General features: G+C 41.7%; 1 protein-coding gene across 1 annotated transcript in view; it reads right to left on the minus strand.

Annotated features, from left to right (window-relative positions):
• Positions 1-3,132: 3,132 nt before the first annotated feature.
• The window catches only part of LOC309694263 (high affinity immunoglobulin gamma Fc receptor I-like), a 56,475-nt gene continuing 44,278 nt past the window's right edge, over positions 3,133-15,329 (minus strand). The window contains exons 7-9 of the mRNA XM_082514200.1: positions 5,666-5,764; positions 4,648-4,745; positions 3,133-3,216 (exon numbers count right to left, since the gene is read on the minus strand). Coding sequence (XP_082370326.1) covers positions 3,157-3,216; positions 4,648-4,745; positions 5,666-5,764 — 257 coding nt within the window. The 3' untranslated portion in view covers positions 3,133-3,156. The remainder of the gene's footprint in view (positions 3,217-4,647; positions 4,746-5,665; positions 5,765-15,329) is intronic.

The raw sequence follows: 15,329 nt of genomic DNA on the forward strand, positions 1-15,329 counted from the left end.
CCGTCTGTGTCTGGAAGTCCCACAGGATCTTAGCTCGGTCATTCTCCACCACCCTTGGGGGCATCTCCCATTTTGACCTCGGGACTTCCAGGTTATACTCGGCACAGATGTTCCTGTACACTATGCCGGCCACTTGGTTATGGCGTTCCAAGTATGCCTTGCCTGCTAGCATCTTGCACCCTGCTGTTATGTGCTGGATTGTCTCTGGGGCATCTTTACACAGCCTGCACCTGGGGTCTTGCCTGGTGTGATAGACCCCAGCCTCTATGGATCTTGTACTCAGAGCTTGTTCTTGTGCTGCCATGATTAGTGCCTCTGTGCTGTCTTTCAGTCCAGCTTTGTCCAGCCACTGGTAGGATTTCTGGATAGCAGCCACCTCCTCTATCTGCCGGTGGTACATACCGTGCAGGGGCCTGTCCTTCCATGATGGTTCCTCGTCTCCCTCCTCTTTCTTGGGTTTCTGCTGCCTGAGGTATTCACTGAGCACTCGGTCAGTTGGGGCCATCTTCGTGATGTATTCGTGGATGTTCCTTCTCTCCTCCTGGACAGTGGTGCTGACACTCACCAGTCCCTGGCCCCCTTCCTTCTATATCTAGAACTGTTGTTATATCTATCTATCTATCTATCTATCTATCTATCTATCTATCTATCTATCTATCTATCTATCTATCTATCTATCTATCTATCTATATATATATATATATATATATATATATATATATATATATATATATATATATATATATATATATGCTAGTTTATGTGTAGGTCTATATGTAGATGACAGTGAGTGAGAGATGATGAACTGAAGGAGTTGGGAGAATGACAAAGACTCTGCATTACTCCATGACTGCTGTGTGTATCATACTGTGTTAACTGCAGCATAGACATGCATGTGTGACTGTGTGCTCCCTAAGATGAGTGGGCTGAGCTTGATGAAACTTTGCATTAACATTACATAGGGCACTGTGAGTGGCAGCATGTATATAACTTATACAAATACTGTATACATCTGTGCTTTTCACAGTGCAGTTGAGCAAAGAATGAAATGTCAGATTAAAATGAGTCACACTATAACGTCCACAACATTATACTATAATGATTGTAGTATAGATGTGTCTTTCTGTGTTCCCTGTGCGCTATACATTTTGTAAACATAGATAGACAAAATCAAAAATACGTGCAGCAGTTAAAGTGACCCAGAATGATCCTAAAATCAGTCGTTGGAGCTCTTCAGTGTCACTAGATGGCAGCACCAGACTGTGCTTTAAACTGTGGTTAGTGCTTTTTGCTGTCTGTGGATGCTGCTGGAATGCACCTATAGTTGGCTGTGAACTGACTAATTATGCATATAATTAAAGTGGCTGGAAATATCCTGGTGATTCTGGTAACTCTACTTGAGTATATCTCTTAGTACATCAGTCTTTCTCTGAGCATTTGTTTTTGCAGCATAATCTGACCCCGATTTTGACTGAATGGAAACTGAGATCATATCAGACTGAATGAGTATAGACAGCACATATGTCCTCACTGTCCTGTCCAAGGACAACCACAGATATCAACAACACTGTAACTAAGATGCACATGCAAACTGTTATCTACTGATGGAGAATTTTTTAGTTTAAACAGCATCTAAATTCTCACATAATTCATTTCCTTAAATCAAAACTCATTAACCACATCCACACTTTGTTCTTAAGCTTTTGTTGATCTACACTGAAGACATGTGCATGTGTTAGCAACAACAGTTCACATTTTCCATCAGACATCTTCATGAAACCCACAGAACCACACGAGAAGAACAAGTCCAACTAAAGTCCTGCAGAGAATACAGATCACTGCAGTGGAGACAACAGCAGGGTTCTACAAGTAACTAAGTATGTTAAATATATTACTTTACATGTATTGTAAGAGTGTTTAGCTGATTTATAAAGACAATGTTGGATATCACCTCCCACCCACTCCATGACATGTTGGTCAGTCACAGGAGCTCGTTCAGTGAGAGACTGAGATTACCGAAAAGCACCACTGAACGACACAGGAAATCATTCCTGCCTGTGGCCATCTCCCTGTACAACGCATCCACTTAACACACTGTTTGCTGCTACAACTACACATGTTTCTTTTCCAACTATTTATTTATAAGTGACTTATGTATGTATGTATGTATATATATGTATATATTGTACTATTCTTAGTTAGCGTATTGTCTGTCTTGTCTTAATGTTGGTTTAAAATGGAGCACTGTAACAAAAAATAATTTCCCCCAGGGATCAATAAAGTATTCTGATTCTGATTCTGATTCTGATTTAGAGTTTAGAAATGTGTTATCATAGAATGTAGAACTGTTGTAGAGACACTGACACTGCCCGCAATATAATAAAGGCTGACTGTGTCGTGAACTTAGGAGTAGATTGTACCCCTCCCCCACTTGAACTGTGAAGGTAGAACAAAGAGAGAGTTTTATGACCTCTAGGGAGTACCTACACCCACAGTGTTTTAACTGTCACGCACACACATCCACACGCACACTCACTCATGAGCACTCACACATACACACAGGTATGCGCACACAGTCACACACGAGCACTCACATAGACACAAGGGAGCGCGCACATGTAGGCATTCATGTGCTCGTGCACATAGACACAAACACAGAGTTTGCAGCACCACGTAGGGGGTTTATGATGGGGATAGACGCTATAAAAACTAGCTGCAACGAACAAAGGAGGGAGGATTTGCAGAGGGACACACCGGCCTCCCTTCTAGAAGGACATGCTTAAAAAAGATGAATAAAGTTTTGTGAAAATGACTACTGAGTTCCGGTGCCATCTCTGGAAGTTTCGACGAATAAAAGAACCGGGGAGAAACTGATTTCGTAACAGTATATATTAGATATATACTAGATAGTATTGTTATTTATTGTTCATATAACATGTATTATATAGATACATGTTGCTGTTATGGCCATACTGAGATGCTGAAAGACAGGGTGATGAAAATATACATGTATTTTTTTTCTTTAAAGTCGTTAAAGAAGTTTAGCTTTTATTTTACCAAAAACATTCATTTCTCTTTGAGTAGGAGTTGACTTGAGTTTATTGAAAAGATTAAAGACAATATATACAGATCTGATTTGTAATGAATGTCCTCAGGTCACGTGGAACAGCAGTTGGATTCCAGCGGTTGGACTTCAGCAAGGACTAGGCGACGACTCTGAAAAGTTCAAACAACATGGGACCAGCCACAGTTAAAATAATGCATGGGTTTTGCTTTAAATACTCTTGATAAAATCGAAGAAGTACTCTATTACTTTAAGAATGTGCCTTCAGTTAAAATAATCAGTGTGGCTGCTTGCCCAGGTTTTACAATATAGTTTATTGTTCTGGCATCAGCAATACATAATAATAATAATCATCATCATCATCATCATCATCATACAAAAAACATACATAATATATTGATCTACTGTCTCATCTTGTTCTGCTCTGAGTTTATTTTTATTTTCTGTCCCACTGTTCTGTTTCCTGTTTTATTTTGTTAGGGCTCTTGACTCATGTACATCATGTTTAATTTAACATCCTCTGTCACATTAATTTGTTCCTTCTGTTTTTTCTACCAGTTCAATCACCTGCTGTGTATTTATTGTCTGTCTCCCACTGCTTTCATGTCAAGTTGTCCGTTCTACTTTCACAGTTGTCTGCTCCTTGTTTCCCCTAGAAGTCTTTGTCTGTGGTTTGCTTTGAACTTGTTGAATAGCCAACAATAAAAGCTTTTTTGTTTCACCTCATAGTCCTGAGTTCTCCACAAATTGCTTAGTACAGTGTGACACAAGAAGAAGGGAAATCTCAAAATCTCAAACGCAGTTAATCATTAATACATTGCTGTGTTGTTTGGATCACTCACTATGACATCTTCATAGTGGGAATGATTTTCTTTTCCTGAAGTGTTCATATATTTGAAGTCAATGGGCTGTCTTGTACACCAACGTGACCAGGAGACTGGAAACATTTACATCATTATAATTTCGCCTAACAATTTTTTTTAAAAAAGGACATACTTTGGATTTGGTCCTCTCATTTTCTCTGGATATTTGCAATATGATGTTGAGCTATGTGCAATTGTATTAAATTCTGAATGCTGTGGCTTGCCTTCTTACTCAAGCTAGAAAAGTTGATCCTAACACTCCAAACCCAAACAGCAGCACTTTGTGACAAAGTGCTGCTGTTTGGGTATAGTACATGGTATAGTACTGTCTTTAATAAGCTAAAGTAGACTAAGGCATGCATTTCTATGGAGACAAAAAAGTGCAAACACATCTAAATATCCTCAGAGATCACTAAACTTACAATGATTTTAAAGCAAACTGAGTTTTAAAAAACTGCAAAACTGCACTAACACAGTATTTTTTTAGTTTTCAAAACAAAGTGCACACTTCAAATTCTTTGAAATGATGGTTAGCATAAAGGTAATGAATTAGAAGTTTTTGTGACGTTCCAATGAAAAGACGAATTGTAAAATAGATAGATAGATGATAGATAAACAGATAATCAAATAGCATCTCAATATTTAGAATAAATATCGGCCTTATGAAGGAAAAAAACACTTGTTCTGAACCATGATGGAGACAAAGAAGAGCAGCTGTACCTCTGGTCTTTGATCTGTTTCCTTGTCTCTGATGGTGATTTGTCCATAACTGACGTCTCCAGTTTGCTCTGATGAGTAGACTCCAGCTGGATCACACTCTGCACAATAAAACACACAAAGAAGACATCAGTGCAGTTCTACATTCATACTGGCACTTACCATTACATTTAATATGACAAAAAAACTATTTCGATTATTTACACTTCTTTTTTTATGTTGTATGAACAGGAATAAGACAGACACACATCTGTTTAGTGCTGCTGCAGCAAACATCAAACAAAAATGTTAAACTGAAACTGTTGGCATTTATAGGTTTATTATGTATTCATATAGTATTTGACCCTTTTCTTTACTGTCATGAAAGAAGAAAACAGAACTGGAAGTGAAGGTTATTATTAAACCAAACAACTGATCAAAGCACTGTTTTCATGAAAACATGCTAAAATCATGGGATGCATGTACATCACACTAACTGCAATATTTTTAACTGAGCTGCACTTCTTTGCACTTCTTTGATATTTACATGTCTTATAACATTTGGTGCAAATAGTGATTCTCTATGCAAAAAAAATGAATATTGCAATGACTACACCCACACATGATTAAAGATATTAGTCAAGACTTCTGCCATAACTTCACATCATGCATCTTCCATGATGCACAGAAAAGATGAAAAAGTCTGAAGGCGATGGCCTTACAAGCCTGAACGGACAATTAACTTGGTGTCTCTGCTTCAAGCATTGCGGGAGCTTTCACTTCTACAGATGAGAGTGGAAATGTAATTAAAGCCGAGGCATGCACGCACACAGCTTTATGAATCTGATGAAAGAAACGTGTCTGCGTCCCGTGAAAAAACTGTGATGATCTCACATTGACTTCAGCCCTGTTTAAATAAAGATGCTTTGCTCAACAGTAATTAGTAAACAGTGTCACATTCATGCAGACAGTAATCTCAACACCTGCTGGACTCTCTTTCTCATTTTTTATCCATGATGAAGACAAAGAAGCGCAGCTGTACCTCTTTTCTTTAATTTTCTTTTCTTCTCTTTGATGGTGATTTGCCCATAACTGACGTCTTCAGTTCTCACTGCTGAGTAGACTGCAGCTGGATCAGTCTCTGCACAATAAAACACACACAGAGGACATCACTGCAGATAGTCATTTAAGTACTGCTGTTAATATTTTGATTATGATGCAAAATTATTTGATCCCCTTCTTTTGTCTCCAGTATTCAAACTGGACATAATGAAAAACTAAATTTCTTAAATCAGCGACTAGCAGTGAAACAGCTGCTTTAGGGAGGACGCAACTGTGCAGATGATGCAGGCACCATATCCCAGGTACAAATAAGACAGGATACAAGAACAGAAAAGTTTTTTTCATACAGAAATGTCTTGTTTTGAAACTGAAAACAGAGCTGAACCCCCGCCCCCCAAAGGATTAAAAGTAGGCCATGTGGGTAGTGGAAGCATGCTGCTTCTGCAATCTATGGCCCACAATCATCAAAACAGGTCTGTGGTCCCTACAATAACCAGAACACTTTGTGATGTTACGCTAGTGCTGTGTTGATCTTTGTCTTGTAATAGCAGGCCCTGTCTCCTTATCTCTGCCTTCCTGTCTGTGACCTGAAATCAGTTTGTCATCTTGAAGTATGTCTCAACTCTTTGAAAGCATCTCAAGGACAAATAATGCTGCAGGATGAGCCACTACGGATGTCACTGATGGCAAATACAAAGCCAGGCAAAAGATGTTTCATTTGGGAAGTATAGGTTAGAGCCTTCCACTGAACTGGAGGTTTTATCAATCACTCTTGGCATACGGCTTGATGCCATTCATATAGAAGAGGTAATTCAGATTTGCTCCTTTCCTTAGTCGGGATCTGTAGCCAGTCTTGTTGATAATCACACAAAGTTATAACAGCAGTGTGGACAGGGCACCTTGGGAAATCCCGCATTAGATGGTGACTGATATTGGCTTGATTTCGGCTCCATTGTTGTTTGTCACTGAAAGTAAAGGGCAGTATATGACACCAGTTATTGCTCTTGCTTGCTTATGTTCAAGGTAGGCTAGGCTTGATTAGCCTGGGGACCCTTACTGGATCTAGACATCATGGAGGGATGATCTGAAGTTCCAAAGCTGAATACGCTATCCAGCTGCTATATATGCTTACTATGTGAATGAAGTAAGACTAAAAATTGAAGCTGAAAAGAGAGAAACCATGAAATCTCCTAACCTTTAAGTTTCCTTTTAACAAGTCGTCTCACCAGCAGAACCAGTACCACCAGTAAAGTCACAACACAGACTGACCCAACAAATTACAACACAAAGAGAACTGGAGGAGCAAGTGATGGAGGAAGAGAAGTAGAACGAGGTGGAGGTGTGGATGTAGGTGGAGGTGTGGTGGTGTCTTCCCCTAAAATAAAGCAAACACAGTCATTAAGTTGTCGTCACATTGTGAATGTTGAAAGCTGCAGAAACACAGACAGGTGAGTGTGTCACCTGTGACAGTGATCCAGCTGGATGGAGACTCTCCATGACCGCTGATGTCACACTTGTAGAGGCCTTCATCAGACCTGGAAACATGCTGGATGGTCATGTGACCTGTAGGCTGCTTCCTGATGAGGGAGCCATCTTTATAGAAAGCAGCTGGGAGGTTGGAGGGAGTGGTCTTTGTTTTACAGAGCAGAGTGACGTCATCTCCCTCCATCACAGGGAGGACAGGACTCTGCAGGATCACTGATCCACCTCAACACAGAGACAAACTACAGCATTTCATCCATTTACACACAGCTTCATCAACACTAACTCCACACACTCAGCTTACCAGTGACTGTCAGGTTAACCATGTTACTGATGGGACCCTCTCTGGACTCACACCAGTAAACTCCACTGTCAACTGTGTCAGTGTAACTGATGTTACAGAAAGAACCAGCTGGTTTTCCCCAACCAGGTCCACACTCACTACTGATGTCTTGACTTGTGTTTCTTCTCAGAGTCCATCCAGCAGAGCTTTGAACATCCTCACAGCTCAGAGACACAAACTCGTTCTCAAACAACTGCGAGCTGCTGTGACTCACAGTCAGATGAGCTGTGGGAGAATTTATTGCACTGACTGTTATTGCATCATGTGTAGAATGTTCACATTCTTGTATTTCGTGTGAATATTTCATTAGTAATATAGCAAAAAAAATATAGAAACACACTGTTAAAACACACTTTTTTCCAAGAGGTTTACTTACCTTGTGTTGATCTGCTGATGTGCAAAGATGTCTGCACTGCAGAGAAATGAGTCTGTTAGTTTTAACTCTGGTTAAGATCAGATACCATATTTTATAAAGGAAGTAGCTACTGTGACAGCTTGTGCAGAACAAACTAACCATATTTGGCAAATTTGGACAAGCAGGTAGAACCAATGAGTTTTTCTGGGATTTGCTAGATAGCTCAGTTAACAAGATGCATTCATAATTCACAAGAGCTGTTTCCCCCTCAGATGTCAATTAATCGTTTTAATCTTATTTTTTTCTCCTTTCTGAAATGTGTGTATATTTCATATTTCAGGCAATTCATTTTCCATTAAAAATGGCTGGGTTTGATCTCTGCCTACATTTCACTAGGGCTACCCTTGGAAAAGCCATGATCATCGAACAATGTCTTTATTGATACATAGTAAGGTGTCCAAACTCATAATTAAGGAGTTCATCAAAGGTCATCTGTATGAGGGAAATAATTTAATTTTGGCTGATAGAACAGTCTTGAAACACTTCAACATGCAAATCCTTTGTTTTCTTTTCGTTCAACTGAATTTTGAACAAAACAAAACTGAATCCATCTCCTCACTATATAGTTTTATGCTCATACAACATGTAGAATTTTGAAACAGGTCAAAGGTAGAAGTACATCTCAAACACTGTAATTAATAACAGCTTTTAAACCACTTCAGATTTTCTTTGCACACTTGGCCCAATTTCATTTTATTGTCTTGAGATTTCATGTTTTGCCTCATGCATTTCTATCTGTCTCTTTTCCTTCTTTTCACTAAAGCTGCTTTCCTGTCAGATATTGTTGAGACCAATAGCCACAACCCCCGAATCCTGTTCAAAATCTGTAACTCTGTGATCAATCCTTGTCCGGGAATGTCGGTTTTGGCCTCCCCAGCTCTCTGTGAGCAATTTTTAAATCATTTTACAAGAAAAAATTTTATTATCAAGGGCCTCACTTTTACACCCCTCTGTGGTGAATCTTCTTCCTACTTTAGGATGAATGTCAACAGGAGCTCACTCTGCAGGTGGGGGAGAGATATAGGAGAGGTGGAGAATGAACTCAACCTGGGTGTCTATTGTCTTGTGCAGTTTGGGAGTTGATTGGATGACGGGGTGGGTGCAGTCTTCTCTGGGGTGGAGTCAGGTGGGCTGCCCCGGACTCTGCAGGGCTGGGCGGTGCTGCAGCTGCGGGATGGTTGGGCCTGGGCCCCCTTGCACTGGTGGGCTCCAGAGTGTGGGGGTGCCTACTGGCGTCAGCGGGGGAGCTGGCCCCAGGGAGGGGCCACTTGCCCCTCCCTTTCTTCCCTCCCCATCCTCAGCTGCCTCCCTATTCCCACTCTACCAGACCCACCCACACACGCAGGGCTTGGGGTGCAGGTATGTCACCAGGGTGCAGGGGAGGCACTCCCCCTCTGTCCCCTTCTGGCCGCCTGTGCCTCAATTTTATTCTGCAACCTAGACATCCACATTACTCACACTCTCACATAACACATACATATAGGGCCTTGGGGGTGGGCACGTTTTACAGCATCCAGAGGATGGTCGGTGTACTCCAACCCACCTCTGGAGCTGGTGCCCTACCCTCAGTTTTAAATGCACATAGACACTAAGGGTTTTCGGGAGGAGCCGTGCTGCTCTCTGAGAGGAAGCTAGTACCATGCTCTCCTGAGTTTTAAATGCACTTTAGAACAGCACACAGCAACACTACATATGAGCGGGCGTAGGGAGGTTTGAGGTCTTCACTCACCCTGGTTCTGTTAGCCGTCAGGGCTGGGGGGCTGGGAGGAGGTGCTGGCCGTCAGACTGGGGTCTGGGATGCGGGGCCTCCCCGCTACTGCAGATAAGGAGGTGGTCCGCTTGCCTCCACCCCAGAGAGAAGGGTTACATCTCCTGGGTCTAGGTGCGGCTTGCCCCTCTGAGGGCGGGGGTACCTGGACCTGGGATGTAGAGTATGTTTGGGGAGTGTGACTGTCTGTGCAGTGTCTATTTGTGTCTGTCTACACGTTGGGTGAGTGCCGAGTATTTGGTTGTGCATATGGGGTGGGAATGCACGTCTGTGTCCGCGTGTGCCTGTTCGTCTGTGTCTATATGTCAGGTTGGGTCTTAGACTCAACCTCTCTGGGTACAACTCAGGCCCTCTAAAGTATGGAGGCCTATCTCCCCTCACCACACTCCCTGCCGGTGGCTGATGCCCTCAGACGTTGGTGTGTTGGTGGTCCTTGTCGTCTGGGGCTGGGCGCTCATGTATGTACCGGCTCACTCCTGGTGGCCGATTGGCGGGGCCGGGCGCCTGTGGCCTGGCTGGGCTCCTTCCAGGGGGTGGGATGCCCTCAGGCCTCTGGGCTCGGTCCTCTCTGGCACAGCTGGCTGCCGGCAGAGCCCGCGGGCATGCCACTGCAACCCCCTCTGGCCTCTGCTCCGTAGCTGCTGGGTGACCTCTCGTTTGTTCCTCCTCGGGTCCTTGTACTCTGGGGCCTCTGGATATCTGGGGCCTGGATCTCCTCCATACCTGCTTCATACCCTGGAGGACGGGGCTGTGGCTCCCCACACTCCCTAGCAGATCGTTACATGGAGAAACCTTCGGAATACAAGCATGCTGATCTACACAGGTATGCACACAGGTGTACACACGGGTGTTCACAGACGCGGACTACAGCTTTCTTGGCTGCTGCCTCAAAGCACATTGTGCGCTGTCTATCTTGCGTGCTGCACAATATCGTTTAATATTTAGTATCTACTGTTATCTACTGCTAGCTAGTTTATTGTGATGGTGCTGTTTTATTATGTTGCTCTTTGTTGTTTGCTTTCTCTTCTGTTTTTTTTCTCCATACAGGTGATCCAGGTGTTTTGTTTGTTTGTTTTTTGTTTTTTTATTTGTTTTTTTTTTATTTATTTATTTTTTCCTCTCTTACCCCCCCTTTCTCACCGTCTCTTCTCCCCTTTGGTTTTCTTTCTCTCAGAGGGTAGCTGATTACTGGCTGCATCTATAATAAGCACTGTTTGAATCAGACCCACAGCTGGGTTTCTGAACCTCACACTGCTGAGTGCCTCACTTGAACAGTGGACATTCATTTATAAGGAGCTCTATGAGCAAAAAAGGAATATAAAAGTAATATAAGGAGAAAAGCAGCACTAAGACACTTCACTGTAGCTTTGTGGAGCTCTTACACACAGTGTGTGTGTTCTAGTCCACATCACAATAAGACACTTACTGAGAAACAGCTAGTGCTGAAGACGCTGCAGCCCAGAGGTTGGAGGAACAGACAGTGACACACAGACATGAATCAAGAATCGGTTGCAGTGCGAGAAACAACACAGTGGCAGAAATAGAATATATGTTATTTATTTATTTTAGTATATATGTTATATACATGTCGATTCATCTGCCCATGGATACAGAATACAATTAGAAAATATGAAATATCAGTGATTATGAGTGGGGTGAGTGCAAAATCCAGGTAGGACATGATGTGCAAAGAATCCAGAGTGCAACCTTTTCACATAAATAAATAAGTGTGTTATTGTAAGTGTGTTGTTGTAAGTGTGTTATTGTAAGACGTTAGCAGAGCAGTGATCGGTGTGATTCTGTGGACAGGTGTGCTTCATCCACACCTGAGCTGAGATCAGGAGTATCTGTACTTGGTTTGACTCTGTGGGAGATCTATGCATTTTCTTCTGCTTATCCAGCTCAGGGTTACAGGAGGCTGGAGCCAGAGTACACCCTGGCCAGGTCACCAGCTTATCACAGGGTAACATTTGCAGTGACACCTGCAGAATCACCGGGTGACCTAACCCCACTAACTGCATGTCTGTGGACTGTGGGAGGAAGCCTCCAAACACAGAGAACCCAGAGAGAACATGCAGACTCCACACAGGAAGGCCAGGTGGGGGATTCAAACCCTGCTGTGAGGCAACAGAGCTAATTACTGCACCACCGTACTGCCTCTGGCTGGGTTGTAGCACATCTAATACTTACCTCACTCAGGGACATGAAAACAATTCATACACAGCCTTCATGCTTTTGTTGATGTTCTGTCTCTTTTAAAATGAAAAAAACATAACACAAAAGACTTCATTGTGTGTAACTTATCAGATAATTATTCCCCCTTCTGTGATTTAAGCTGTTCCTGCTTCTGCTGCTTTTATAAAAAAAAAAAAGCAAATCAGACTTGGAGGAAAAGAAACAAAACAGAAGCATAAGTGGGCTACCAGCATTGGTGTCTCCATTAAAACATGATTCACCATGGTAACAGAGTCCTCTTGACTCAGAAGATACTGAAATTTGTTTTTAATGGATTTATTTTTGGTTTGTTTGAGACGGTCTGTGTGTGTGTGTGTGTGTGTGTGTGTGTGTGTGTTTGTCAGCGCTGATACAGAGACTAATGGGTTTGCGAGGATACCGTTTAAATCACTTACTGAGAACAAACAAAGTCTTTTCTTTGAAAGTTTTGAAGCTAAATTCAGACACGGGGACGGATGATATTTATAAGTGCTTTATGAAACCCGTCCTCATCGTAGCAATCAAGTGCTTCCATCATCATGATGGCACGTTGTTTTAGAGCACAGTCAGCACGTGGCCTGTTGGCTCATATTCTACATCATTGTGTGTCGCTGTGATCGTCACGTCCATATGATACGACTTTCACCTGCTGGCAGGTAGAACAAATACTGTCCAACATAGCTGTAGGGCAGTGACTGTTACAGCCACAGGGGAGCTCCTTCATCCCCACAGTCACACTGTGCAGTGCACACACGCACACACACACACACACACACACACACACGCACGCACACACGCACACACACACACACACAATGTCACAGACATGTGTTTACACGATTACTTAGCCCTTGAGCTCAGCTCATGATCATTAACATGAACTGTTATGATCGCTGATCAAAGACCAGAATCAGAATCAGAATCGTGTTTATTGGCCATGTATATGCGCAGACACATACAAGGAATTTGGTTCAGGTAGATGGTGACTCTCAAGCACAGCAATGTAAATCTCAACAATATAAGCAACGCAATACACCCACCCTCCCACACACACACACACACACACACACACACACACACACACACACACAGACACACACATGGATCCCCCATTCAGAGATGGTCTTTCCCTTTTTAAATGGCCTTCTTGTTTGTTCTCAGTAAGAGATTCAAGCTGTATCCTCTCAAATCCATTCAATTCAATTCAATTCAATTTTATTTATATAGCGCCAAATCACAACAAAAGTCGCCTCAAGGCGCTTCATAGATACAGAGAAAAACCCAACAATCATATGACCCCCTATGAGCAAGCACTTTGGCGACAGTGGGAAGGAAAAACTCCCTTTTAACAGGAAGAAACCTCAGACAGAACCAGGCTCAGAGAGGGGCGGGGCCATCTGCTGCGACCGGTTGGGGTGAGAGAAGGAAGACAGGATAAAGACATGCTGTGGAAGAGAGACAGAGTGGTACAGGAAGAAGTCTGCATCCTTCAAGAAAAACATGATTTTCATGCAGGACAATGCTCCATCACACGCGTCCAAGTACTCCACAGCGTGGCTGGCAAGAAAGGGTATAAAAGAAGAAAAACTAATGACATGGCCTCCTTGTTCACCTGATCTGAACCCTATTGAGAACCTGTGGTCCATCATCAAATGTGAGATTTGGGAAAACAGTACACCTCTCTGAACAGTGTCTGGGAGGCTGTGGTTGCTGCTGCACGCAATGTTGATGGTGAACAGATCAAAACACTGACAGGATCCATGGATGGCAGGCTTTTGAGTGTCCTTGCAAAGAAAGGTGGCTATATTGGTCACTGATTTGTTTTTATTTTGTTTTTGAATGTCAGAAATGTATATTTGTGAATGTGGAGATGTTATATTGGTTTCACTGGTAAAAATAAATAATTGAAATGGGTATATATTTGTTTTTTGTTGAGTTGCCTAATAATTATGCACAGTAATAGTCACCTGCACACACAGATATCCCCCTAAAATAGCTAAAACTAAAAACAAACTAAAAACTACTTCCAAAAACATTCAGCTTTGATATTAATGAGTTTTTTGGGTTCATTGAGAACATGGTTGTTGTTCAATAATAAAATTATTCCTCAAAAATACAACTTGCCTAATAATTCTGCACTCCCTGTAAATCCTACACGTTCTTTGAACAACATTGCTTTTATTTTCACAGACTGTACACAAAAATGAAACAAACATGAAGGCAACAAAGATCCAAAAACTAGAGACAAAAGTAATTAAAACTCAGAGGTTTTGAAAAATGAAATATAATAATCCTTTAATTCCAAAGAAGTGTTTTGGATTTTGTATGTGTTTCGTCTCTAGGGGCCACCGTAATGACCATATGCACAGAGCATGTACAAGAATTTAAATTTGCAATGCTCCCATGGCCCTCAGTGTATGAACAACAATGAAGAACTTAAAGATAAAAAGATCAAAATAAATGGTTTGGTATGGCTGTGGGGCAGGTGGTTCAGAGGGAAGAGGTGAATGCAGGTCTGGAGTTTTTGTGTGTGAGAGAGTCGAGAGGGACAGAGCAGGGATAGCCTAAAGGCCAGAGAGGGGAGGTGCATTTCACCATAGGTCTTGAATGCAGCTATGGACGAGTGCGCCGGACAACAGCAGCATGTGGAGCAGCTTTAAAGGTATGAAAAGTGATTAGATTTATTTTAAGTTTCTTATATCTATGTCTTAAGGTCTCTGTTGAATAGGAAAAGTACACCAAAAATCTAAATTTCAGCATTTTCTGTCTGAATGTAAAAAGTTATTTCACAATGATGCTAATATTGGTTAGCTAGTTGATAATTTGGAAATATGTTTTAGCCAAGTAGCCCGAATAAGCAAACCACATATAAATTAGACATTCAGAACTGACTTAGCTTAAAAATCAAGATACGTTTGATCAAACTTGGTCTTTGACAACCAAAGTTTCAATATTTTAGGGGATTTCAACTTTCTATGCTTTTATGATTTTAAAATAAAAAAGTTTATTAGCAGCCTTAGGTTTTTCATGTGCAAGCTAGGAATGAGTATTAGTTTGTTGATTAAGAGGTGCTAATCAAAAAGAAAAAACTAGCCTAACTTCACATACAGGTCTATTATGATATTTGTTTTATTTATTTATTATGTCACCCATATGTCACAAAAATTTGATTTGCAAAATACAGATTCCTCAAGCGATGAGAGTGAATCAGCGGCTGCTTAATATGGACATTAAACAATAAGAGATCCAACATGTCCTCTTATCTGGACCGACAGCACTGATCACAGTGAGGATTACAGAGTCTGTTACACATACTAGTCGTTCTGTGGTGAAGGAAATGTGTCTCTATTAGAAGGACCAGACCTCAGACCTCATACTTCCATTCTTCTTGTTATCTCCAAACACCTTCTTGTCCCATTTAC

The sequence above is a fragment of the Aulonocara stuartgranti genome (genome assembly GCF_965226115.1).
Source record: "Aulonocara stuartgranti genome assembly, chromosome: 3".
Taxonomy (NCBI): domain Eukaryota; kingdom Metazoa; phylum Chordata; class Actinopteri; order Cichliformes; family Cichlidae; genus Aulonocara; species Aulonocara stuartgranti.